Genomic DNA, 26801 nt, shown 5'->3' with positions numbered 1-26801 from the left:
ATGCCACCACCTGTGTGAAAAAGTTATTGCCCTCTAAATCTAACAACAGATTGTGTCACATTTATTATCTTCAGCTGTTTTTGATATTTGTTTGTTAATGAGTTTTTTATTTTTATTTTAACCAAGCCATTTTTTAGAGAAAAAAAAAAGTTGCATTTTCTTTTAGAAGTTATCGTATCTGCCTCTTTCGTTGTGGTTTTAATCAGTAATACTGAAGTAGCCCATCAACAACAGTCTGCCGTGCTGCTGTGAGTTTCCATTAAACAAGAATGCACTCCTCACGTGAATGCTGACATCCTCTTCGTGTAGAAGAGGGATTTGTTTTCCTCTCAACTCCTGATTGTGGCGCTTCCTCTCAGGATGCAAAGCGTCGCAGCTGTCAGGATTCTCACGTCTTGCAGGGGACATGGACCCTCTTCCAGCTTCACAGCGCAGACCCGAATGTGCTGAAGTGTCTTCAAGTGTGTCTCGATACTCTAAGAAATGCTGTGGAGATGAAAAGCTCTGCTCTCTGCAGCTCCTTAATTCCTTCTTTGTCTTTGTCAAGAGAGAAGATGCAGCACCTTTCAGTCTGTGCTGGCTTCTATCCACTCTGTGAAAAAGTTCAGCATGATGGTCTATTAATCTGGGTATCAGAGTTAACATCTTATTTATTTTTCTTTCAAACATGTAGCATAATTATTTATTAAAAATGAATCAATGGAGCAAGTCCTAGTATTGGAGAACAAGATACACAATATAGATGAAGTAGAATAGTAATCTTCATCTGATGCATGTTGATATACTAAGTCCAGATCAAATGGCATCAACTTGTTGTCTAAACTCTCCCAGACAGAAAAAGGAATAAATAATGAGCCTAAAATAATTGGAGAAATGACAAGGAAGGCAGGAAGACGAAACAATCACTGGACATCATCTGTCTGGCAATCAGGTGAACAATTTTATAAACATTATATTTCTATTTGAGCAATTTGAACCATTTGAAAAGAATCTAAGAATTTAGCTACAGAATGGTTAATCGCAAATGTAAAACTTTTGCATCTGAAAAGTCAAACAAAACAAAAAGATTTCAGAAGATTTTTTTTTTAATTACAAAGCATCCAGGCAGTGCAATGATCATCTGCAAAACAAATTCAAGGTGCAGTACTTCCAAAACTGTCACAAAAAGGAAAGATAGAAGAATAAAATGCAGAGTTAAAACCTGAGTTACAGAGTACTGACACATAAATAGGAGGAGTGGAGGCTGCACAGGTTTTTACCTCCAAAAATTGGACAGATAAAATAAAACACCTTGGCACTTGTGTAAATTTAGCCACCAGACAAAACTGACACACAAAAAACGGTCATACCTTACATAAAATATACATGATACAGTATCATTTATGCACAAGTATAATCCAGAGACCTTCAAGCTCTAACAGCAGAGGCTGGATGCCTCAGTCTGTCTCAGGTTTTCCTTCCTCTAATGTTGTTTTCTCACTGAGGTTATTTCAAGATGAGCCAGACTTCATGCAGCTGCTGGTGGAGGCGGTTTTAGCTTCTCCCTGCGTAGCTGCATGCAGGACGGATAAAACGAACGGACCGGCAGCTCTGTGCAGGTGGAGGTTCGAGTGCCTCGTCACACTACCAGAGAATCCCTGCTCAGTGCAGCGCTCTGTTAGGGAGATACACCGAGAGGCTGCAGGTTAGAGACGCTCATGCCGAGTGACGGTGCTCAACCAGTGTGACAGTTGGAAACCATGCAGAGGAAGGGTTTTAGTAAGATGTGTTTTAGATTTTAAACTTTGGAAAGGAAGGAAAGACACATTTTACATGGAGAGAATATATCAAGAATTAGTTGTGGTTTAAAGGACATTCCTGTAAAAAGAAAAATAATAATACCTCAAAAGGAGAATATGTTAAAAACTAATAACTCAGTGTTCCACTATGCCTTATATCTAAAAGTCACAAGAGACAAAAATATATTTACAAACATTAGCGATGAATGTTTCTTATTGACAACAAATACGACAAAAACAGACAAGAAAAAACTTCAGTGGAGAACTGCTGACTTTTTGTGCTGCAGTTCATTTTGTTTCCACTGGAGGGCTGCAGAGCAATCTGTAAACACTTGATATTCTCGACATGTATAAAGAATAATGCATATTTTACACCTCCAGCAGACCTGTGGAAATGATTTAGGTGTATTTGTAAGCACCTCAATAATTTAATTGTGTATATCAAATTTACATACTCTCTTTTGAGAAGCTCATATTTACGAAATGAAAACTGTGGGTCTTAATCAGTAATTTTGTGTACTCTCTTCCAATTGCTGCTGAAGCATATAACTAGAACTGTGGACTGAAAATGTAAAACAATGGGGCTGAAAGTGCACAACAAAACATTAAAAAAAAAAAAAAAACCAGAAGGGAATTTCAGGGCGGGCTGGAAACAAAGGTCCTAATTGGACTGAAACCGGAGGTTACCAGGACACATTATGAATAATAAAACAAACTCCTGGGAACAAAAATGTAGCAATCCCCCCCATTCTGCTGCCTGAAGACAGATACGGCTGAAGTTAATGTGCAATTATGCATCATTTAATAGCTGTTTTACGACAGGGACTGATCATTTTTCTGGACTTTCTGCACTCAAGCTCGTCTGTTTACTTGTATTTGCTAATTTTTATAACGTTTTGAGGTTATTTTGCATCTTTTCATAGTTTGAAGAGATACACCAATAAGAGATTGGAAGCATATTTCAGATCTGCTTAAACTTTAAATGGCAACACAGACTTTTCAATTTGTCAACATTAAAATGCTTATTCACGATCTAGCTAGCTTAGTGCCGTTAGCATTAGTAACTGTGAACTTCGGTGACTTTGACACTTAAATTCTCTAAAGGTTGCAAAAGTTCAGCATGTTTCATGACAAGCAGACAGAGGTTAGAACTGTAAAGAATAAAATAGAAAAAATATAGATGTAGTATCTTCAGGCCATTGTCAGGTTTTGATATGGGATTGTCTACTTCCAGTCATCAGATAATATTTAAGGCATCTCTTATCAATGTGCATCACTTTATAATTGTGTCATATCATCTGCAACTATTTTCTGAGTCATTCTGTGCCCAAAGATGAATATCTCCTGGAGTAAACTTGAATTTTTCGCGGTTCCTCATATTTGAATTTCATTTAGATGGTTTTGTGTCATAAATTGGACACTTTGGTGATGCATATAATTTTATTATTACTGGTTTATTATCATTTTTAATGGTTGATTTTATTACTGTTTCTCTCAGTTTGTTACATGTAAGATATTTGGTCTATTTTTTGTTGATTTTTATCTCTTTTTATTGGCTTGCATTTATTCTGTAGTCATTTTTATGGTTCTGCTGCCTTTTTTGATTACTTTGATTTGTCTCTTTGAATAACATTTTGTATCACATTCTGGTCATATTACATAAATTCATGCTAAGTTTGTTTAATTTTGTTCACTTTACACTTCTTTTCTTTAACAAAGGCTTTTCAGGTTTTAGTAGTGGGGTCCACTTGCGATAATGTTGACAACAAGAAAACCATCGGATACTGTTGGGCTTGACTTGTAGCAATTTACAGGACATAAACGCTCTTTTCCTGCAGAGCGGTGGAGGGAGGAAGTTCTCGTTCCTGCTACAAGTAACTCACCAGGTTTCGGCTCCTGTCCCGCTCCTCTCTGCCCCCCTGTAGTGTCTGGGACATTCCCTGGTGGGGTCGGGTGTAGGAGAAAGGCCTCGAGCCTGGTTCGACGGTCCTGTATCTGTCTGATCGGGGCGGATCTGCTGTGCGGTACCTGTCCGTGGTCAGGTCAGCCCTGCGGTATCGCTCGGCCTCCAGCTCAGAGTACGGAGGCAAAGGGTCGTCCTCATCTGGACGGTGGCTGGGCGACCGGCTGTAGAAGCTGTCGCTGCCTTTTCCCCTGGAGCTGCCTTTAGACGGAGTGTCGCTGTCCTCGTCCGCTCTCCCAGCGCTCCTGTCCCCTCCCCGGCCTCTCGCCTTCCTCTCCAGCACGCTGGTGAGGAAGCCGTCGTCATAGCTTTTGCTCAGGGGCGGCCGACAAGGACGGTCGCTGTCCCATGTGTCCCTTCTCTTGTGCATTAAAGGCGAGGGGCTCCGGCTCCGGCTCCGGCGGCCCCAGGTGTCGTCCTCCTCTCGGTAGGAACGCCTCGGCGGGCTGTAGTCCCGCCCATGGAGCCGGTCTGGAGGCTCAGGACGACGAGCGCGGGAGCCGTAGCATCGTGCAAACTCCTCCAGCTCATCCAGGGAGCCGGTGCGACCTCTCCTGCTCAACGTCTTCCTCTGCAGGTGCTCGGAGCGGGGATTCCACCTGCAGCAACATTCATTACAGCTTATTTTGCTTGACATTTGTTACTCTGTTACCTATTTCGAAAATGTCCCATAGGTTGAAGTTTGTTGCAGCAAAATGTGGGTAAGTTTCAAGAGTAATGAGTATTTTTTTAAGAGCAATAACTACATTCACACAGCAGATAAAAGCGACCCAAATCTGCTTTGTTTTCTTGCCCAAAAGCAACCTACATCCAGCTTTCTCACCGCAGTCTGAAAGAGCCCAATTCCAATATTTCCACTTCCCCAAAAATCCAATCTGTGCCACTTCCATTTGTGGTACGAGTTTGGATACGTATCAGATTGTTTTTGAACCATCTGCAGTCTGAACGGACATGTTGCATCGCTCTAGCTTTTATGTCACTGACATGAGAGGTGCATCGTAACTCTGAACCAGAAAAAGCCAGAGACGGTGAATCAGGAAGTCAATAACGGCTAGAAATTATGATTATATAGTTATTTTGTCTAGTCGAAATATAATTGGAGATATCTTAAATCGCTAAAACGTCTAGTCATAAAACAATTTGAGATATCCGGAATGTAAGGGCGGTAAAACCGAATTTATTTTAAAATGGCTTGCCATAAAAAGAAAGGGTTTACAACAAGACGTGACGTGTGAATGCAGCCTATTCTAAACGCCGTTACCTTCGCTCCAATTCATCGTCTGAGAGACTGCCGTCATTTCGTCTGGGCCGCCGACTCTGCGAGGGTGGAGCCGCTCTCACCTGCTCCTCGCGGTCCGGGATGGGCGGCAGCGCCTTCATCTGGACCGTCTGATAGTTGCGTCTGAAATCCGCGTTCCCTCCATCGTGAAGGGAGCTCAGCTCTGACATGCTGCTGGCTGTCGGAGTGGAGAGGAATGATTGTGGCGACGTTCAAAACGGAGAGATTTACGGGAATCTTCAGCATGTATTGCAACATTTCACAGAGCAGGAATGAGCGGAATGAGTTCTGCTCGGATGAAATGTGCAAACATTTGGCAGCACTCGAAAAATAAATGTCTGTGGTTGTAACAAACTTCCATCTGACCCACATTAAGGATGAGGTCTGATGTGCGTTCTTTTTTATTATTGCAACAGAAAACTCTAACTGTTTAGAAACTCGGGGCAATTAGAGTCAAGACTATTTACACCCACTTTGTGGCTGTAAATTTAATTTAGAAAACTCCCCTGCAATTTGCAAAGTGCTTCATGTTTGGTTCTTCTTTATGTAACAAAATGTCTGAACCGTTTTTAATAAATGATGCTATTCGTGTAACATTAAACGTACATCTGAAAGTATATTGTGCAGTACAACATTTTTTACTCATTTCAGAAACCGAAACTGATAAATTCAGTGCTCAGAAAAAGAGATGAAATTGATAAAGTAATATATTTTAAACAGAACTGCCAGACTTAGGAAAAATATGCTAATTTCCATGCACTTAATACCTGGTTGGGGTTCTGTTTGTATAAATTACTGCATCAGTGAGTGGCGGTGATCAGCCTTTTCCTCATAGCTCCTGCTTACTTTGACAGTGGCGCTCAGACCTTCCTCTCAGCAATACTCCATAGATCCTCTTGAACTTTATCACAATATTAAAATTTTGTTAGTGGTGTGACTCATTTTTGGATGTTTACATCCAGAAAATCTTCCTCATTTAGTCCAAATTTAGCCTCCAAACTTGTCAAATATGAGTCGTTACTTACTGTCTTCCTCCTTCACTGTAAATGTTTAAAACAACACTATTGAAAACCTCCCTTTTTGAGGGTTTCTGAGCAAGTCTGAGTTTCTTCACGCTAATCTTGTGATAAACATGAGTTTTTAACGTGATTTTACACAATTTAAGTTCCATAATAAATGAAAACAGAGGAGATGTTTTGCGCTTTTTGTTTCCGTTATGCACCTGATTTACAATGCAAATTGCATGAAGTACAAGGAGGTCTATCCTTACTGCAGACTGACTACCTAAGCAGATAGGCTGACAAATTAACCAGCTGATACCAACTTAGTGTACTGACTGTGTTACTTAAAAAAAAGGCATAAATAATATAATAAGTGTAATAATAAATATGTTTTAACAGAAGGCAGAATAATGGTTGATTTTGTCTCACATAATAGCAATTAAATCAGGCTAAACATCTTATACCTGTCTGTTGTTAGAAAAATCAACAATTTTAACATTTGTACGTTTCTCATTTGTGTTTAGGCTGTTCATGTCTTTAGATATTTTTCAGATATTTGTTTTCTTAAAATCTCAATTAAAAAAAACCCTTTCAATTAAACTAGATTTAATTTGAAATAAGAATAATAAGTCTGAATATTTGCAGCCTTTTTTTTTAATTTTAGACATTTCATAAGATTCTGGTGAGGAGAAAAAGACATTAAAATGCATACCCAAAGCACTCTGAATTAGTCAGATGTTTTGAGATGGTTAAGAGGATTAGATGGATTCTAGCACTATTTAACTCACACAAATCGCACACATAAGAAAGACAGAATGACACACACTCACACACACGCACACACACGGCCGTAGAGACACTGAGAAAAAGGCCTGCTTAGTGGCGGCTTACATTTGAGTGAAGCCAACCTGCTGGTTGGAAACTGAGCCAACTCCTTCTCTATGTAGTACAAAACTTTCATTGAGTCCTGGTCTTGGCTGCTGGTCAGACGGTAACCACTGCGCACTGTAGATGCAGACACACAAGCACCCATACACACACACATACACACAAGGAGGATGTTTACAGGCAAAGACGCACAAACACACACACACACACACGCACAAATGATTCATGATTTGTTAATTCACAAGCATGCAGGACACAAAGAGACGTTTCTGTTTTGAAACAGACTCAAAGGTGACGGATAAAGTCAGAGTTAGACGGTCTGTGATTAATGATTTTCCATGAATCATGTTTCCTTAGAAGCTCTGAGAAATCAAAGGAGGGAGTATTACGTTTATGAGTTCATAAAGTGATAAACGGGTTGTTTTCGCTTCCTTCTCGGGCGGGAGGAAGTTAACCATTTAAGGAGCGATGACTCACCTCCAGCCAGGTTATTTTCAGTCGAGGTGATCGATGACATCTTTGGGTCCAGTTGGGATGAAGGAGCAAGAGGGACCACCGTCGGCACACTGGAGATGTAATACGGATACACGGGGACCTGGGCGGGAACCGGAGCCGCCTGTCGGGACTTTGCCATCTTCCCCGCCTCGTACACTGAACAAATCAACGACACGTCAACACCACCCAGGCAGATGGCAAGAAAAAGTGCAAATGCAGCGGATGACTGTCCGTGTTACTGACGGTGTCGTGGGCAGCAGCAGGTGTCAGGGCAGCAGCAGCAGCTGACGTAGCAGCAGCAGGAGTGAGGGCAGCACTGGCACCAGCAGATCCCCAACAGCAGGAGGAACAGGACGCTGCCCAGGGCCACGGAGCCCACAAACGCCCACTCTGTTTTGCACAAACACACACACAGGAAGAAAATACTATAAATGCACCTTAAATGCTCATCTGATTTATTAACAAACAGCCAAAAACAATAATTTTATAACTTGTTCAGATTGCACTACGACTGTAATCAGAACAACACATTAGTAAATACAAGGCGGACCCAAAACAAAGGTGCTTAAAGACCCACTTAATAAATTAGAATATTACTGAAAGGTTCATTTATTTCAGTACCTCAAACACTTTGTGTTAATCATGATGATTTTCTGCTTACAGCTAATAAAAAAATGACATTTTGGGATTAAAATATTACCTCAGACCAGTGAAAAAACTCATTGTCATGACAGAAACGCGGGCTTAATTGAAAAATATGCTCAATATCTGCTTAAGGGTTGTTATTTTCAAAAAATACTTTTAGTCTGAGATGTTCTGGTCAGATAAAAAGTGTCACCAGTCTGAAACATGATGTTGGCAGCATAATGCATAGTTTTCTTTTTAAAAGGTAACTGGTCAGAGTTGAGGAGAAGATGTTTTTATGTTATAACTCTAATCACAAAAGCCAGAGCTACAACAGAAATGTTTAGATTGACACAAATTCATGTCATAGAATGGTCCAGTCAAAGTTCAGTCCTAAAATCCTACTGAGGATCTGTAGCAAGACTTGAAGATTTATGTTCATAGCTGTTTTCCATCCAAACTGACTGAGTTTGAACCATTTTACAAAGCTGAAAGGGCAAACTTTGAATCTTTAAACATGTAGTGGTTCTTTAAAGTATTGGTTTAGGAGAGCTGAATACAAATGCATGTCACAGTTTTCAGATTTTTATTTGTAAGATGTTAAAAACTATGGATTTTTACAGCTATGTCCTATTTTGTGTTGCTCTAGAACATAAAATCCCAATAAAATTATGTTTGTAGACGTTAACAAGCATGAAGCTAAACGGTTTGGAAACAAACTGACATCCATAAAGATTTACCGAATGTAAACATTTTTTATTTTTTATCTGTACACAAATGTTAGCTTGTAATTATTCTGAGTGTAAATTCAGCGGTCCTATATTATCTTTTACCCTAACGAGCTAACTTCTTACCCCTAATAAACAAGTTTTTCTTCCAATTGTAGCTTTTATAGAGACTCTGAGTGACAGGAAACAGAGCCTGAAGACACGGGATCTCGAGGGAATTTAAAGTAACATTAATCCTTGATCACATCTCCAAATTACAGACGCTAACAACACACCTCCCCAGGGGAGGCATTAAGCCAAATCTGCACAGCCCACCAGAGCTCTCCGAAGAATTTAAACTATGACTAAAGATAAAGCACCAGGTCTGCCATTTAAACAGCAAGAAGTTGTTAGATGGAAGCCCACATTTTATTTCAGAGTCCAGGAAAGCGTCGGTTAAGGTCAGCGAGAGTTAAATCAGTTAGGAGGCGACAGAAAAGCTCGAAAATGCAGGGAAGCGGCAGCTGATTGGCCGTACCTGGCATGATCTCCATATCAAACTCAGGCAGAAGATCGTCCTGCTCACCTGTCCTGCCTGCAGAGAGAGGGAGAGCACAGGTGAAGGCCAGACAGAAGCAGCAGGAAGCGGCGCCAAAAAAGGCCAGGCAAATTAGCAAATCTGGGAGAGGATGATGATTGATGTTCATGCAATAATCAATTAATCAAAGAAACTAAGATTGTACAAAATCAGGCTTAGCGAACACACAGGAAAAGCATTAAAAGAGTAGGTGTGCTTCCTTGAAATGGGGTCGTGTTGGGTACTTATTCATAGTAAAGTCATTACTATCAGTAAGAAACAGACAGGAAGACCAGCAATGAACCCAAGCACCTTAACCAGTGGAACTGACGAGTAAATAAAAACATCCAAACTAAATTGCCTTTTTTCCAGATGATCTATAGATCTGCTATCATTGGCAGATCTATATTTCAACCTTTGAAAGGTCTGAAATCGGTTTTAAATACCCCCAAAAAACAAAGCTTATGGTTTTGTCCAAAGCAACACTTTAACAATCGAGGACTGTTTATGTCTGATGATATAATGACTGGAAGAGTGTCCTCCTCTACGTAACTGGGAATGTGAGCTGATGAAAGGCTTAAATGTGCAGCTCTTTAACATAGGTAAGAATTTCAAAATGAGAACTGTTTTATATTTCAGAAAACAGCTAAATCCATGTATCTGTCTGTAACTGATTACTGTGACATACTGAACATGCATGCAGCCTCCACCTCTCTAAAGAGCTGTCTTCAAACTCCATCTCAAATGAAAATCTTTCATGCATATTTTTTATGTTTAAAGCCCTGCTGGGTGAACTCCCAGCATGCCTCAGTAACCCATTTTCTGTCAGCTCCATAAACACCACTTAGTCTCTCCAAATGGTTGCTTTCGAATGTCTGACTTTGACAGATTTTGGGTAAAACAGCATTTTCCTACCATGCGTTACGGAGTTGGATTAAACTCAAAACACTTACATCCATTAAGCATTTTAAAGTTTATAAAAAAAAAAATACAGTGAAGAAGGAACGTCGTTGTTTTTCCTCTGAGATCACTGTATTTAAAATGCTGTGTAATTTGTCGTATTTATTGTGCAATATTTGATCTACATGGTTCTAATTTTTATGTTGTCTCGCTTCTTAAAGAGATTTCTGATCTCAGTGGGACTTCCTGGTTAAATAGAGGCATAATAATAATAATAAAACATAGTTTTAGCTTCTAAATTTTGTTTTACACTGCTGTTTAAAGGCACCAGCTTCAGCAATATAACATTATGTATTTTCTGTTTGTTTCTGCCTAATATAATCCAAACATATTTTAGTCAGTTCTAGCAACCTTTGGCAACAATTAGCAAAAAAGGTGAGAAGTCAAATCAGAGGTCAACACTTTTCCATAGCAGATCATTAGAAATGATTTAAAGAGTTGTGTTGTATTTTAAAAACACAATTTTCTTTTGCGCTTTTTATTAACGATAAAAATGTCAGGAATTGTTTCATCAGGTAGAAAACTGCTACATTCTGAGGTTGACCCACTTGTTTTCGCCCCATGTGCTTATTATGAGATTTTAAACAACTGTGATTAGAGTAAAGGCCAGCAAATGATCTGTCTGTCTGCAAGCAGAAACCAAACTCTCCTGGAACTGCCGACAGCTTATTCCAAATGTGCTGAGTCAGCTGTTGGTAGGGAGTGTCGAAGCAAAAACAAAAAAATCTTGCTACCTTGGCCTTGCAACTGTGCTCACATACCATCTGAAACATGGAGGAACTGGAGAAAGACGAGGAGCGTTGCGGTTGTGAGGAGCAGGGAGTGATTGGAGGGCTACAGAGGGAGTCATGGGCTAATTTCTGAGGGGATTTTGGAAGACAACAGGGGGCAAACAACAAAGTGTGAAAAGGAGAAATACAGAAAAAAAAGAAAAACATATCCAAGGATCAGTTAGTTCAGAAGAAAACTGTGAATAAGAGAGGATTTTTGAGATATAACATTTTTCTGTTTAGAGAGGCGAGGAATGGCAGCATTTGAACCACTTTTGTTGTAAAACAAGGTCAGCTCATGGTTCCTAAAGCTGTAATAAGTTAAATTGTTATTTCCTGGGTTGTTTTGAGTGGTTTCTGAGGTTTGATTATTCTGTTCCTTAGTCTATTTCTTTGATCAAATCAGTCTTTTTTCTGCTTTATTTTAGTTCAGTCCTCACTACTGTTTCTACTTATGTTTTTACTTGTTACTCTAGTTTAATTATGTCTCTTATATCTAGTTTTTTTTTGTTAGATTCCTTCCCTAGTCTCCAGTGTGTCTCTTCCTCTTTCTGCTGTCTCCCCTCACACCTGCATCCCATTAGCTCATCAGCCCAGGTCCATTGTTTCAGCATTCAACCTCCCAGTACTTAAGTGCTTCATTCTCAGTCACTCCTTGCTGGCTCCTTCTGTTACTTACCATTTGACTCGGTGTTTTCCTCGTGTCTTTCATTGGTTTTTCGTTGCCTTTTTAGCGATTAAATGTGTTTTAGATGTTTGTTCTTCGTGGAATAACTTGGCTTAACTTTTTTTAATAACAATAATATGCCAAAAAAAAGTTGTCTAGAATGCTTACAACTCTCTGAAAGGTTTTAAGTATTATTAAAATGCTGGTTAACAAACTGGTTAAGCCAAACCAGTTTGCTGCCCCTCCATGCTTTGTGAGATTGTTCTAATAAGATTAGCACAGTCAAGAGGTTATGAATGACCAGGCCTCAGGTCAACGTTGGTTTTGGGAGGACAACCATCTCTGGAAAGAGCTCCAGTTTACAGTAAATGCTCATTGTCTGACCTTTATCAGTGAAGTACAGGCTGTTTGATTGAGATTTGCAAGCCCTGTACAATCATTAACCAGGAACCAGTACTCCCAGTGAACCAACAGAACACACACAATCCTTCGGGACTCTGCTGCACAGCCTCACTGACTTTAAGTTTTTTCCAGTCCAGTCAAGTGCACACAGATCCTCTGAAATGCACGACTGGCTGAACAATAGAGTGTGTCATGACGGATCAGGACCATCTAAAGGCTGTTTCCATGGCAGCTGCCATAAAGGCCCTTGGGAATGCAGCCCGAAGAAGGCACCTTTTTCCAAAAATCTTCACGGCTATAAACTTTATGTTGCTTCATCCGCAGCCATACCGAGAACCAGTAACTCCATGTGGTCCTCATCGTTTCCCACCAGATCGTCGGCGACGATGACTTTACAGAAATACACGCCGCTGTCGCCCCACTGCAGCTCCCCGATGCGAAGGTCGGCCTCTGCAGGGAGACACAAAGCTCATGTTTAGAGGATTTCTGTGAAGATGAGTGGTTGAATCCATTCTGAACAAAAGAGGGGATGATGAGAGGTGAGTTACGTAAAACTTTACACAAGGAGGTTGAGATCATGAGGCTGATCTTCCTCCTGTATTACGAAACTATTACACAAATTCTTATTATATGGAGAGAACGGCTATGATTCAAACAGACTCAGCAGCCGTACCATACAAACGTTTGTCATGAACTGGAAAAAGACAAAATCATGCCAAGTATTTTTGGTCCTGTTTCTAGTGCAAATATCTTAGTTCACTTGAAATAAGACAAAACTAAGTGACTTTTCAGCAGGAAATAGAAGCTTGTTTTAAGTGAACAATTCCTCAACATTGATGAAAAAGAATTAGTTAACCTGATAAATTATTTCGCTCATAACATGGGAAAAATATCTTTTTCCTCTGACAGATTATTGCACTTATAGCCAGTACTTTTTCATAAGAGCATCAATATTAAGAAATGATTGACTTCAAATCCTATATCTTGCTGAAAAGTTACTTGTGAGTTAGTTTTGTCTTACTTCAAGTGCACAAAGATATTTGCAGTACAAACTAGACCAAATATTTCATGAGACTTTGTGTTTTTGCATCGTGGAGGGAAAAGCTGACAACATTACTGTTTATGATGGTGACGTCTCTGTCTTTGTAGTGCTCGGTCAGCGTCACGGACGACTCCTGCTTAGAGGCCACGATCCGCACCGTCCGGCTGCTGTCGGAGCACTCCACTTGGGCCGTGGCTCCCAGCTCCGAGGCCTTGTAGCCCAGAGTGTCGGGCAGGGAGAAGGAGGCTCGGGTGGAGTCTCGGCAGTAGGACTTGTACCACCACTGCACCACCGGGGGTTTGCTGGAGGACGTCTGAAACTGGCATGGGAGGACCACGGACTGGAAGAGCATGGCGTACCGCTTCTTCTCCCGCACTGTGACGTGCATGCCATTACACACGCAGACTGACACAAGCACAGACAGAGACAGACTCTGATTAACATTTTTTTAATGACGTCGAGAGAACAATTCTACAAACTGAACTCTTATTCCTGGATATTTGGTATATTAACTAGGCCTGAAGTGATTAATTAGACTAATCGTGATGTAACCGTCAACTAATTCAGCAATCAATTTTAAAAGTCCTTGTGCTGGAAGAACAACAGTCAGATAATTAATTAATCCAAAATTGTGCAAAAATGATTTACATTTTGCATTTGAGATTTTTTTAAAAAACCTTTCTAAACATATTCTATCTAAAACCTCTTCCCCATGGTGTTTTTCTTGTAGGTTTTCTTCCAAAATTTGAAAAGCATCTATTTTGTTTTCACTTCATAGTTGTGTTCTAGTTCATATTGGGTTATTAACGCTAATGTGACATATTGACATTTGTTTACAGTTCTTTGCAAAAACATTAAGTAAGTTAAATAACCATTATCTGTTTCACATGCTGTCACTTTGCAAACACATAAAGTATTATTAATTATTATTATTAAGGGCTGAATATTAACAACTTACTGTGCTCTCTTTCCTCTGCAATAATTGATCTGACCAAACCAACTTTCAGATTTGAACAAGCTTGCTTTCAGCTTCACACCTGAACATTTTCAAGAGTGTATTTTTCACTCTGACATCTGGAAATTTTCCGACCAGGTAGACATACAAACACTTTGCTTTGCAGCGGTTCCTGCTACAGCCTGGACCAAATAATCTGGACTTTAATTCTGGGCATAAAATGCACTGCACAGTAGTTTTTAACAGGTATTAATTTATAGCATTTTTGTTGTTGTTGTACCTGCTAATTACCGTAATTATTTTTTGACGCTCCTTTAGTGACATTCAAAAGAGCGTAGGTTTGAAGGAACCTCTTTAAGGCTGGAAAATGCATGTAAATTACAGTTTTATTTCTGTAGAAACAGCTGTAGATCTTCTTCATCTGTGCAGAGGATTCAAGATAAGAAACTGTAATTTGCATTGCATCAAAACGGGAGAAGACAGGAACAGAGATTAGGTGTGTGGGGGGCTCCTCTGCTGCTCAGGCTTTGGGGTCAGGAGGTTAAATTCCAGTGTAACGTGTGGGGGGGGATCTGGGGGAGGACTGAGGAGAGCCAGGGGGACGGTGATCACACAGGGAGGGGATGCAGCAGTCAGATGCTCGTGAGTAATGCCTGAAAGTCATTTTAGCTCTAGGTGGGGCAGGAACTGCTTTTAAACATTTCCCTCAAGACAGGAAATGAAAACAAAAGCAAGTCCACCAGTTTGCCTTTCCTTCAGAGCAGCAGGAGGAGGAGCACTCATCCTGTTTATTTACTCTCTTTTAATTAAAAATCGCCAGGCCCTGATTACAACAATTAGTTCTGTTTTTCTTCTCTGTAATAATCAGTTTCATTAATATTATAGTAGTTTTATTTCAATAGCTCTTATCAATCATTGCTCTAAATCACTAAGCGTTCAGAAAGATGTGAACCACTGACTTTTTTTTTTTTTTTAATTTTACAGTAATGAATCAACTTATTTAAAAAAATAACTTAAACCAGACCCCGGCATCTAATTTGCTTATTATTATTATTATTTTTTTTTTTATTTTTAATTTAATTTTTTTTTTTTTTGCTTACGACACTAAGAAAAAGACCTTTAGGCTTAGTGAACCTTTGCTGGGAGACTTGAATATGTTTTTCATAAGTAATGATATTTATTGATGTTTTATAAGTAAAATTATACTTCAAAAAGTCAGAACTTTTCTGTCATTTAAAAACAATTTAAAAAATATACGTCAAGGGATTTAATTCTTTCTTTTTTTATTCTTTAAGGAATTAATTACATACAAATGCACAGCTAGGTTTTTTATGTTCTATTATTTCTTATATTTTAAGGAAAATAATACATTTATGTTTTCGTTTGGTCTTTCAAACAATGATAAAAAGCAAGCTAGATTTTTTATTTTATTACAAAACAATGAAAATCTAAATATTAGGATGTTTTAATTTTGATTTTGTTGAAATATTTTAAAAATGAGATTTTCTATTTTAAAATTAAGTCTTTAAAAATTAATTTAACAATTATTCTTTAATATATTTTTTGTCTTACTGTTCTTATTTTAAAAAAACTAAAAAAATCTCCAACATGACCTGATTATTTTTCTGCCTCATGAATACTTGTTTTGTGGAAATCCAGTTTTTTTCACGTGTCACATATTCCAAATCCTCCACCATAAACTTTAACCTCACAACTTTACGTTCTGCAAACAGAAACGTGGACTGAGACCCTGAATTCCTCCAGTGGAGGAGCTGCGGTCTTCCCTTTGTTTCCGTCTTTATGGAGCTGACCATTGTTCCCCACTCTGCTGTCCCAGTTGAAGAGCTGAGAGGGGGGGAAGGAGGTCACAGACTCTGAGCCAATAGGAGCGTCCGGCCTCGTACAGCTGGCTCCGAATAGACCAATTAGCCACTGAAGATTTAAACCAAACCGTTCCTCCATCAGCTCCATGAATGCATTCAGTTTGTTATGAGAGGAGTTTTGAAAAAGCAAAGAGGAAAACGCCTGTATGCATCATGAAGCACGTGTGTTAACCATTGTTTACTGTGATTGAGGCTGTGGTTTAATAGGCAGGTTCCTCGCCACCTGTGCTCTGACTTGAAGGTGTTATTTCAGCGTTAGAGGAGCTGTTAAAACAGTAAGAGGTATTCCAGGTCACAGCTCTGCTGCTGGACGCTTGCTCGTTTCCTGAACACGGTCAGGCTTTTCCTCCCAAAACCGTCACATTTCCTGCCTTTTTTCTCCCTGTGGTGCATTCCTTCACATCGACTCATTATTCCAACAAATGCCACTGATAAGACTGAAAATAGACTCAATGGTTGATGGAGGACTCCTCTGCAGATTTCAAAAAGCACCCAGTGGTCAAGAAATTAAGCTTTGTTGCTTCCAAGCTTAATTTCAAAGATTCTTTGAAGCTTATATCTACACAGGCTGGAATATACCTGATAATATGTCCACATATTAGTTTTTTGTTGTTTTTTTTTTTCATTCCATTTTCTGTACACCCTTATCCCATTGGGGTCAGCAGGGGTGCTGGTGCCTATCTCCAGCGAACGTTTCGGGGTTTTTTTGGGGAGTTTTTTTTATGAAAATGATTGCTGGGGATAATCCTGACTACTGCAAAGTCTATTTCACAACAAACTTGTGCATTTACTCCTACTTAGCTTGTCAGTCTGTGGAAAGTCCTCCTAAATTTTTAACAAATAGATGCAGATTCTCCACAAGGTATAGAGGTGCTGAACTTTTTTATATAGTGACACTTGGAGGAAAAAAAAAAACTCTTCATAGAAAAACTGTTTGTATGCATAAATGTTGCATTTCATTGCTGTACTTTTGTTTTTTTCCCCCCCTACTATCTTTGTTGTTATTGACACTAATGCAAATTATAATTGTCTTTTTTAGTATTGTGTATACTTCTGCTAACTTTTTGGATTATTTGTATTTGCTTTGTAGTCTTCCTAACCAGTTATGCTTTGTATATTGTATAATGCAGATTCATTCAAATTGCAAAAACTATCCATTATAGTGCAGTTATAATAATTGTAATTGTATTAATTACCACTACCACCAACAAAAAAAAACCCTTACTATTCCAAATGCATATAATTTTACTACATTTGAAAAGCTTAAATAGTCTTGTTGATATAGTGTTGCTGTATCACAAATTCTTCCAGCAGCAAAGACTGAACACCCTGAGGAATATTCACAATGATTAATGACAACCAGCAGCCAATTGCACAAGCAGGGCTTTCCCAGAAACCCAAAAATATGTGAAGACAGTTTAAAAATATTTGTCCAAACCACGGCTGCTAAGGGGAGTCTGTCTTGTTTGGCTCGGTGAAGATAAAACATAACCTAAACCCTTCAGCAGGTTCCTCGCTGAGGCCAGCGGGTTTGGGATAAGCTGAAGTTTACGGGCACAACCTGTTGCGCTGAGAACAGAAAGGCTGTTAAACATGTTGTAATAAAAGGAAATAAACTCACCCGATGCTCCCAGTAAAACTGCCAACCGGTAAAAGTTCATCATATATTCCGTGTTTATGGTAAAACGGCGTTTATCCGCATGTTAATCATGTCGTTGTCCGCTCTGAGTGCGGCTGCTCCAGACCGGAGGCAGGCTGCGTCTAACGGGACTGTACCACTTCACTGACAAAGGGGGGCTCTGATCCAAAACTCTATCCAATCTAACGGGTTGACAAAATACATTAACACTTATTAAAAAGAAAAAAAAGGTTTTATTGCACACTAATGGTGTCATCCAAAGTAATTTATTAATTTCGATATAAAAATGCAGCTTGGTTGCACAGAACATGCACAAAAAAACACTACAAATGACTGATTAAGTCACTTAACATGGATGTTGTGGAACAAAACAGAAAATCTTACATTTATTTTTTATATGTGTGATAGACGCATAAAAACATTGTACTTACAAAATAAACTAAGATGACAAACATTATACAAACTTATTCTCGAATTTCATTAAAAGATGCAAAACAGGATTAAAATATATATATATTTTAAATCGCCCAAATACATTTATCAAAGCAAAACCTTAATTAATCATTCAAAATTTCAGTATACAGTATATCTTACATTGTAGGTTGATAGTCATATAGTTTGGCTCTTTGCACTAATATGATTTTAAAAAAATCCCATTCAAGACATGGATAACGATGGACAATAGTATCTTTCTTTATGTCATAAGCTCAAAGGGTCAAAGGGTAATGGCCTGTACGTGTGTAGCTTTATCAAGTCAGAGGACTCCAAAGTGCTTTACTCTACATTCAGTCATTCACACAGAGATGGTGATGAGCTACATTGTAGCCCCATCTGCCCTGGGGCAGACTGACACTCAGTGTCACCAGGCCCTCTGACCACCAGCAGCAGGCAAAGAAGGTGAAGCGTCTTGCCCAAGGACACACGACTGAGACTTACTGAGTACTCTTTAGTGAACAGTATTCATTAAGTCAACGTTAAACATATTCATTTCTATGTTACTCATCTCTGTAATCAATGCGATCGCGGCTACCACGGTACAAGTCTTGATCACGGTATTCATCAAGTCGATCTCGACTTCCAGAGCAAACAGGTTGATCATCAAGACGATCTCTACTGCCACGGCGATCTCGCTGATCATCTAGACGATCCCGACTTCCGTAGCGATCTCTTTGGTCGTCAAGACGATCCCGACTTCCAGAGCAAACAGGTTGATCATCAAGACGATCTCTACTGCCACGGCGATCTCGCTGATCATCTAGACGATCCCGACTTCCGTAGCGATATCTTTGGTCGTCAAGACGATCCCGACTTCCGTAGCGATCTCTTTGGTCGTCAAGACGATCCCGACTTCCGTAGCGATCTCTTTGGTCGTCGAGACGATCTCTACTACCATGGCGATCTCGTTGGTCGTCGAGACGATCCCGACTTCCATACCGATTGCGTTGATCGTCACGTTCTCGGCTTCCGTAGTGATCACGTTGATTGTCCAGGTGATCCCGGCTTCCACGATAATAATCCTTCCGATCTCCTTGGTAACGGTGGGAATCTATATCACTACCCTTTCCGTTGTGCCTCTCTAAACCACTTCTATAACTGTGCTGGTCATCATCAAACGTCTTTCCTGCTCCACCTATGGTGTAATTGCTTTGAGGAGAAATATCTTTATTTTCACTCTCATTAGTCTTCTTCTTCTCAGTGTTTGACTTGTCATCCATGTATGGCTCTCCTACTTCAGGACCTTCTTTGTCATAATACACCTTATCTCCATGGGAACTAAAACACAGACACGGAACAAAGACGTTCTAAATGGTTACATGACTTTGACACAGAAAACTGTAAAAGCTACACATTTGTTGATTTGCTGATTTGATTAGCAAATGACTGCATACCCCTCGTCATCAGCCTTGTTTTTATTCTTTCTTCTGCAGCAACAAAAAATGATAATCCCCAGAGCCAGAAGACCAGCAGCAACTGCTAGAATTATAATTAGAGTGGATCCAAAGCCGCTACTGGCTAAGAGAATAAAATACAAAATATATTACTGTTTTGACAAAAAAAGACAGATGGATACAACAAGAGAAAATGAATCAGGCAATTTAAGTAAGTGATAACAATCTTAAATGTGGTAATATAAATGCTATTGTAATAAAGTGTGGATATTAACCAATTTATGTCGGTCTACAATTTTATTGTTGTGAAAAAAATAGACATTCTGGCTGGGATTTTTGAAACAAAATCGTGCTTGGAGATTCTTTCTGAATAAACATAGTAATTTGATTTGTTCTCCTAAAAAGATCACATGAGATTTTATTTAGCTGTCAACAACTTCCTGTTTAACCTAATTAAATTATTCAAAATGAATCACTAAAACAATTATTTTTAATGCCAGATAAATGTTTTGTGTACTTTTCTACCCACACAAAACATAAATGAAGGAATACAGTGACTTGAAAAAGCAAAGTACACCCAAAACATTTACACATTTTGTCATGTCACAGCTACAAATACCAATGTATTTTACTGGGATTTTATGCTGCAGAAAAGTACAAAGTGTTAGTTACGCTAGATTTGATCTCTCGGAGTAAAAGGGAATTAAATCAAATGTACACTAGACTTTTATCTGTGAAATATCCTGAAACTGCTTTTCTGCCACTTCACTGGCTTTCTCTCATCACATGATGGAAACTGATCTGATATTCACACAAGTTGTTGGATTGAAATGGTTTAAAATACTTACGAGGCATTACAGCTAAGGTAAAGTTGCAGCTTGCAGAACCAACGTTATTTTTTGAAAGACAGATAAAGAAGCCAGACGTCTCTTTTGTAACATTGAAGAGAGACAGAACTCCATCCTCTGCAACAACATCATGCATGTTAATCAGAATATGGGCAATATTCACACCAGCCTGGATAATAAACATATTTCTATAAAACATGCTTGGTTTTTAATGCATACCCTGTGTTGTCTTCGGGGGAAATTGTCTGGGAAGGTTTTCAATACTGTAGCTTGTCCAGGAATACACAGGAGCTGGCGAACCCTCCTCAGACTTGCAGGTGAGTGTGATGTCAGCGAAATACTCTGCTCGTCCCTGAAGTGTGCAGACTGGTTTAGAGGGAGGCTCTGAAATGGAAAATGTATTGGATTTAAACATAAACTGCAATATAGAGTCTGTTTTTCCATCACCGATATAAATACAGTCAATCTGTAAAGGACACCCCTTATTCTATCTTCCAGCAATATATAAAAAACATGAACAATTTACAAAAGAGTTGAGTTTACATGTTCTTTGCAACATTTTATTATAGCACATCGCAGTTTAACTCAGGGGGAAAACCACACAATGTATTACATAATTGTGAAGCGCAACAATCAAAATAGGTTGTTTCCAACATTTGTTTACAACTAGAGATTTGAAAAGTGTTGCGTCACATCTGCCAGAAGAACTAAAGGCTTTTGCAGTTTATAAAAATTTTTTCTCCAGAACTGGAGAGTATTTATCATCCCCAGTGCATAACACTGCAGATTTTGACAACATTAAATCGCTTCCTTCCACTTTACAATTACGTGCTGATCTGTGTTAGACTGCAACATGTAATCGTATTAGAGTACATTAAAGTGTATGGTTGAAATGTAAAAATATTTGAGAAAGACAACGGAATATGACTATTTTTGCAAAGTATGCTTTTACACAAAATGGCAAGACTATGGCAGGTGAAGACTGAATAGGGTAAAAATGGAAATCTTGAATATATGTTGTTTACTCCGATGACATCTAGAGTAAATGACTTATCACAGCAGAACAAACGAAACACACACTCATAAACACTGAATACAGTGAAGAAAAATATGGAAGATAATAATCCCCTTGGAAATAAGCTAATCTTTCATTTACTGAAGTAGAAATATTTGTTTCCTGTATAGATCTTAAAGATTAAAATTAAAAAGGGGTAATATTGTCAACTCAACCTCTTTAAATGTGTCTCTACCACTTCGATATCCCTTCTTCTCCATTGGAGTTTAGGAGTTTAGCTAAATATTTATACTCAATGTGTATTTATCTATAAATGTAGACAGACAGACAATCAAGAACATAAAGCTCACCCTTGCATTAAGTCTCACCTAGAACTAAAACAGAAGTAGAGGCGATCGGTGTTCCCTCGTCATCGTTGGGGATTCTGACGCTGCACTGATAATGGCGGCTGTCTTCCATGGTCAACTTTTTCAAGAGGAGCGTCGCTTCTCCCCTGTCCACATCAACCTCCAGGGTGGCTCTTCCTTCGTATGACGGAGCGATGTCAACAGGACTGTTAAGAAAGAAGGAGGCCACTGCTTTCTGGAGGAGGAAAAATACAGATTTGATAGTAAATTAGTTTCACATTTCCTCAGTTTGAAATACTGTATGTGCCCTTATCGAAGACAATTTACAAAGAATTAGAAAACAAAATGTGTTGAACTAATGCTTACTTTGCTGGGGTATTTTCTTTTTCTGACCCGTTTAAGCAGGACTGTAGTTTTGCGCATAAAGCGGTTCTGACTCATTCACCCATTCATCATCCACCGGACAAAGGTCACTACCTCATCACATCCAATAAAAGCACGAATCAGATTTAGGTCATTGCATAGACACTACGATTCACTGAAATTCTTAAGGCAAATAAATGTCATAAATCTGTTAATTTCCTTTAGCTTCAGAAGTGTGGACTTCTTTGTGTTGGTCAGAGAAAATCACAACAAAATATATTAAAATTTGGTGGTTGCAACATGATAAAATGTGACCAAAATGAAGTTATTTGTTTTATATAGAACTTTAAAACTTCTCCAAAGTTTTTCAACTTATAACATCAACCGATTGATCCACCGATCCCACAGTTTCCAAAGTGAATTGGTTTAGATTAGACCCTTTTACTGGATCAAAAACCTGCGATTTACCACCAACGTACTAGAAACAAACCAGAAAACGTCTCTGCTTTAGATTTTGTACATCTTACCGATGGGACACCCACAACGTCCCATGCCAGGACAAAGTTGTTTTTGATAGGGTTAGCAGGGATGAAGGAACAGGTCAGTGTAACATCGTCTCCTTTTGCCACCCTGTATTCCTTTTCTTTGATAGACACTTGCACACTCCAGCAGCAGGGAAAAACTACAAAACAAAGGAATAAAGATGATAACGCATGAACAATATCCCTCTATGTCAGCAACTTTTTATTTCATTATATTTATGGGCAGTGAAATCTTGATATTCATTTGAAATATTATTTTAACCAACTGGTCTCTTTCTAGTAAAACATGATCATGCTTTAAGTAGCACAGCAATTAAATAGTTACTGATTAACAACAGTGATACTACCATAAAGGTGTGGCAGGGGCTGTTTAACAAAAAAACACAGAAATGAACAGAAACATAAAACCTACCTCCCAGTAGAAGAATTAGTTTTTGCCATCCGGAATGCCTTCCTGTTGTCATTTTTTTTCAAGTTGAAGACTAAAACATTCACCGACTGTAGAGACTTGAAGCAGATGCTCTTCGACGAGGAACAGCAGCCTGCCTAACCTTCACGGTGAACTCCTGTGTCGCCAAGGTGTGGAAAGTTGACTCTGCCAGGTAATGAGTTAGCAATATGTGTCACATGTCAGTCGGTGTCCAATCGCTAACCTGCTTTTGTTTGAATTTTGACTTGTAAAGATAAGAAAAGGGGATCTACCAATCAAACAGAAACCACAGACAGATTTTGTCTTATAGACCAAGAAAAAGTTGTTCATCAAAGTGAAATAAAAGGAAAAAGAACATTTTGTTACAAAGCAAAGGTCTAAAAAGTGTTGCATGCTTCTGTAATGTGTCCCACTTAGTTAATACTTTGCTCCAGCTAATGTCACTAATCTTTTGGCATTTTGTCTTACATGAAAATAAGTAGACCTCAGTCATATTTAATTAGTTTTACTAAATCTGACACATTATTCTTTAAGAAAGTCCTGTATTACCTGCAGCCATCTTCCCAGCTTTGTACAGCATAATGCTGCCACTGCTATGTTGTGCAGATTGCCAGATATAGAGGGATACACAGACTTTCCCGCCTTATAAATGTACATATAGGTTTAGTATTTAAGTCAGCAGCTGATGTTGTATACCATTTGACCTGCAGGTAGCACCATTGCACTGAAAATAGCACAACGTCACATTTAAATTAATGAATATTATTGCTGAATTATAACGAGTGTAAAAAGTTCATAAATGTAAAAGACAAATGGGAAGCTCTTTCCTTGATTTGCTGAACCACTTCTTCAAAACTTGTTGCAATAAATTGAAACCAGAGACTCGCAGTTATTTCCAAGAAATTGGAACATGAGATCTAATATTGTTTCTTACTGTCTCATATAAAATCAAGATAAACTTTCCTTGTGTAGGGAAAATTATGTTATAGGTGACTGTATTTCTGTTTTGTAGATATGAGAATAATAAGTATATTTTTGCCTCTTAAACTTCGAAGGTGTCAGGATTTTGGGTTGTTTGAATTAGTTTTGGGTTTTGTTAATTTCTGTATTCCTTGGTTCCTTTTCGTTCATTAGATCACCCGTATTTCTGTTTTACTTTGGTTCGGTCCTTTGTTAGTGATTTTAGGTGAATTTGTTGTGTTTCTTTCTTAGATACTCTACTTGTATAATGTTTAGTTTAGTCATTCTTTAGCGTTAGATTAATTTCCTGGTCCCCAGTGTGCGTTCCCTGGCTCCCATTTGTCACTTCCTTTGTCTTTCTGGCTCCTCTCACACCTGTAACATCAGCTCAGGTCATTTTTTTCCAGTATTCATCATCTCAGTATTTAAACCCTTCTCCTGCTCACACTCTTTCCTGGTTCTTCCTTTTAAATCCCAACCATTCCTGTTTACCCGCCGTTATGCTCCTTGTGTTCTTGGTTCCAGTTTTGTTCTTGTTTTTGTAATCTCCTGGCTGCTTGTAAGTTTGTTCATTAGACCTTCACCATCCATCTGACGCCTGGGCCTGTGGGTCCACTACAGCTTCCACACACAACATGACAAAAAGTTTGGATCAAGTTCCTTAACATTTGACAGAACTGCCTTTCTTATTCCTTATGACTTATTTTTCAACAAGTTCCTCACAATAGTTTAGAGGTTTTGACCCATTACTGATTACTGAAATGGTGTAATTTATTCAGGATTGAAGGCCACTTACCATGCCCACGTTTATTTTGACACACATGCAGAAATCACTCAGAAACTACAGAGTAAAAATAGTAGGTGGTTTATTTACACTTTGGAAATAATTACAGTAGATGTTCCAGGTTTTTATATAAAGTCATGCATAGTTCTTAGCATTATAAGTACTTGTATTTCTTTCATGGTTGGTGTGTTCATCAGATTACAACTTTTCAATCTAATTATGTTTGCTGGCTAAACTTCAAGGGGTTTTATTACTGTTGCTGTTATTTGTTGCCAAGTTCCAACTTGTTTTAGAATGAATTAAAGCAAAACATAAAAACTTAAACATCAGTTCAATGGCGTGAGTGAAGAAAGAGGTGTAATTTAATGGGTTTTAGTCCAATTTACTTCTATGGGTAATTCACAGGAAGTGGTGGAACGTCAATAAAGTTATTTTGGCTTTACATCCCTATATATTGGAGAAGTGAAATTGTCTTTCTGTGGTCAAACAGAGGTCAAAAACTCTCTAAGATGTTGTGTTTGGATATGAATCATTTGTCTTTTTCCTTGCTCATAAAGGGTCAATATAAACAAAAATCAAAAACAGAAAATGTTGTTGCTTACATTCATGCATTAAAATCTGTAATCTGTACCATTATTCAGATCAGAGAACATTTTTCATCCAATGATCAAAATAAATCAGCAGTAGAGATCTGAAAACCCAAATTGTGGTTGAGCAATTCAAATATTGCTAAAACCAAACTAAACAAGAATAGTGCTCCAAAACGTCTCAAAAACCATTAAAGTAACTTTGGCTTTTCAATGCAGTTTAATAATATAGAGCCAATTTACAAAAAAAAAAAAAAAAAAACTCATCTGGAGGCACTTTGTGAAAAAGAAAAAAAAAATGATCCAAATCATATCTATTTATAGAGACAGATGGATTAGTTAAATGTAGATTTGATTTTCTGCAAATTAAATCAAATAAGTCCAGTCCATACTAATACAATGCAGTCAGATAGTTAGAGATCTGAATTACTTACAGTCCAAATCGAATTATAAAGCAGTCCAATCAAATTCAACTAATTGCATAATGGCAGCTGGTTGAAAATGCATCTAATCCTGGATGACTGCACATTAGGGTACCCTGACCCTAACCCAATCCCCCTATGAGATCAAGTATAAGGCAACAGTGGAAAGGAAGCACTTCTCGCCACATAGCATCAGCAGCCATGTGGTAGATCTTTGATGCTGTCACCTGGTGGAAGAAAAAACAGCAGAGATTACACTTTCTGCGGAAACTGAAACAAACATCACAACCTACCAACGTCCTCACAATATGCAACAGAGTCTGGATTCATCTTCATTTCAGCCTGATGCTCCAGTATCCACAATATGACAAAAAACAAAGTCCTGCAGGGGACAGAGAGGAACTTGGAGGTTTGCTTGGAGTGTCCCTCCCCTTTGATGCAAATTATTATTAGACTTTTTGTACATGCTTCATCTGGTTTGTGTGTTTTAATCTAATTTTAACAATGATAAACTGATTGCATTTAATATGTTACAACAAAGAAAATAATAATAAAAAAATATTACCAATTAATCTTAAATTTTATTTCTGGATATTAAACTTTGTGTTTAATGACCCCTGCTGGAATATCAATGGTAGCTGATTCAGATAAGCAATGATTATTTTTGCTTTCTCTGCTACAAACTCTGAATACAAGTTATGAATAAATAAATGATCTGTGACAAAGAAACAAGTCTGTCTCAATGTGCATATCATCAAAAAGTTAATTTATTTTACTCCAAAAAGGGGAACTTGTGTTATATTGACTCATTACAGAGTCCTTATCTCTGTTAATTGTGTTTTTAGTGGCTGCTAGATAATGAAAATCAAATATAGTTTTTCAGAAAATGTGAATTTCACAAAAGTATTTTAGAATGGGATTATTATTAATGCAGACATGTTAGTGTAATGAAAAGTGTGCCCATGTACTGCATCATAAATGCAC

The 26801-nt window shown here is 38.4% G+C and overlaps 2 protein-coding genes across 4 annotated transcripts; both read right to left on the bottom strand.

The window, feature by feature from the left end:
* Positions 1 to 1067: 1067 nt before the first annotated feature.
* Positions 1068 to 17763, bottom strand: LOC106925184 (immunoglobulin-like domain-containing receptor 2). 3 transcript variants are annotated; one of them, XM_014999324.2, is made up of 10 exons: positions 17613 to 17763; positions 13229 to 13558; positions 12442 to 12561; positions 9274 to 9330; positions 7648 to 7794; positions 7387 to 7560; positions 6913 to 7026; positions 5003 to 5198; positions 3662 to 4340; positions 1068 to 1654 (listed from the first exon to the last, which is right to left on the bottom strand). In XM_014999324.2, the coding sequence occupies exons 1-10, from the start codon at positions 17653 to 17655 to the stop codon at positions 1619 to 1621; spliced, it is 1896 nt and encodes a 631-aa protein (XP_014854810.2). In that variant the 5' UTR covers positions 17656 to 17763; the 3' UTR covers positions 1068 to 1618. The 3 variants fall into 3 exon arrangements, with proteins under 3 accessions (XP_014854810.2, XP_014854813.2, XP_014854812.2); XM_014999327.2 differs by lacking the exon at positions 6913 to 7026; XM_014999326.2 differs by lacking the exon at positions 9274 to 9330.
* Positions 17764 to 17877: 114 nt separating this feature from the next.
* Positions 17878 to 23204, bottom strand: LOC106925197 (uncharacterized). The gene is made up of 7 exons (XM_014999352.2): positions 23047 to 23204; positions 22620 to 22774; positions 21751 to 21964; positions 20587 to 20751; positions 20368 to 20484; positions 19520 to 19643; positions 17878 to 19403 (listed from the first exon to the last, which is right to left on the bottom strand). The coding sequence occupies exons 1-7, from the start codon at positions 23096 to 23098 to the stop codon at positions 18626 to 18628; spliced, it is 1605 nt and encodes a 534-aa protein (XP_014854838.2). The 5' UTR covers positions 23099 to 23204; the 3' UTR covers positions 17878 to 18625.
* Between the last annotated feature and the right edge of the window lie 3597 nt (positions 23205 to 26801).

Source organism: Poecilia mexicana, unplaced genomic scaffold (assembly GCF_051168715.1).
Source record: "Poecilia mexicana isolate PSO_F unplaced genomic scaffold, ASM5116871v1 scaffold_2, whole genome shotgun sequence".
NCBI classification, from domain to species: domain Eukaryota; kingdom Metazoa; phylum Chordata; class Actinopteri; order Cyprinodontiformes; family Poeciliidae; genus Poecilia; species Poecilia mexicana.
This window is presented reverse-complemented; position numbering and strand designations above follow the sequence as displayed.

Excerpts from the sequence above, each read along its gene's own strand:
- LOC106925184 (XM_014999324.2), bottom strand. The coding sequence starts at position 17,655 with ATGATGAACTTTTACCGGTTGGCAGTTTTACTGGGAGCATCGG. Across the intron at positions 12,562-13,228 it reads AGACGTCACCATCATAAACA|AGGCCGACCTTCGCATCGGG; the intron begins GTAATGTTGTCA and ends GTCTCCCTGCAG. Across the intron at positions 9,331-12,441 it reads CATGGAGTTACTGGTTCTCG|GCAGGACAGGTGAGCAGGAC; the intron begins GTATGGCTGCGG and ends CTCTCTCTGCAG.
- LOC106925197 (XM_014999352.2), bottom strand. The coding sequence starts at position 23,098 with ATGACAACAGGAAGGCATTCCGGATGGCAAAAACTAATTCTTCTACTG. Across the intron at positions 20,485-20,586 it reads TCCCCCGAAGACAACACAGG|AGGATGGAGTTCTGTCTCTC; the intron begins GTATGCATTAAA and ends ATGTTGTTGCAG. Across the intron at positions 19,644-20,367 it reads TACCTTAGCTGTAATGCCTC|CCAGTAGCGGCTTTGGATCC; the intron begins GTAAGTATTTTA and ends TTATTCTCTTAG.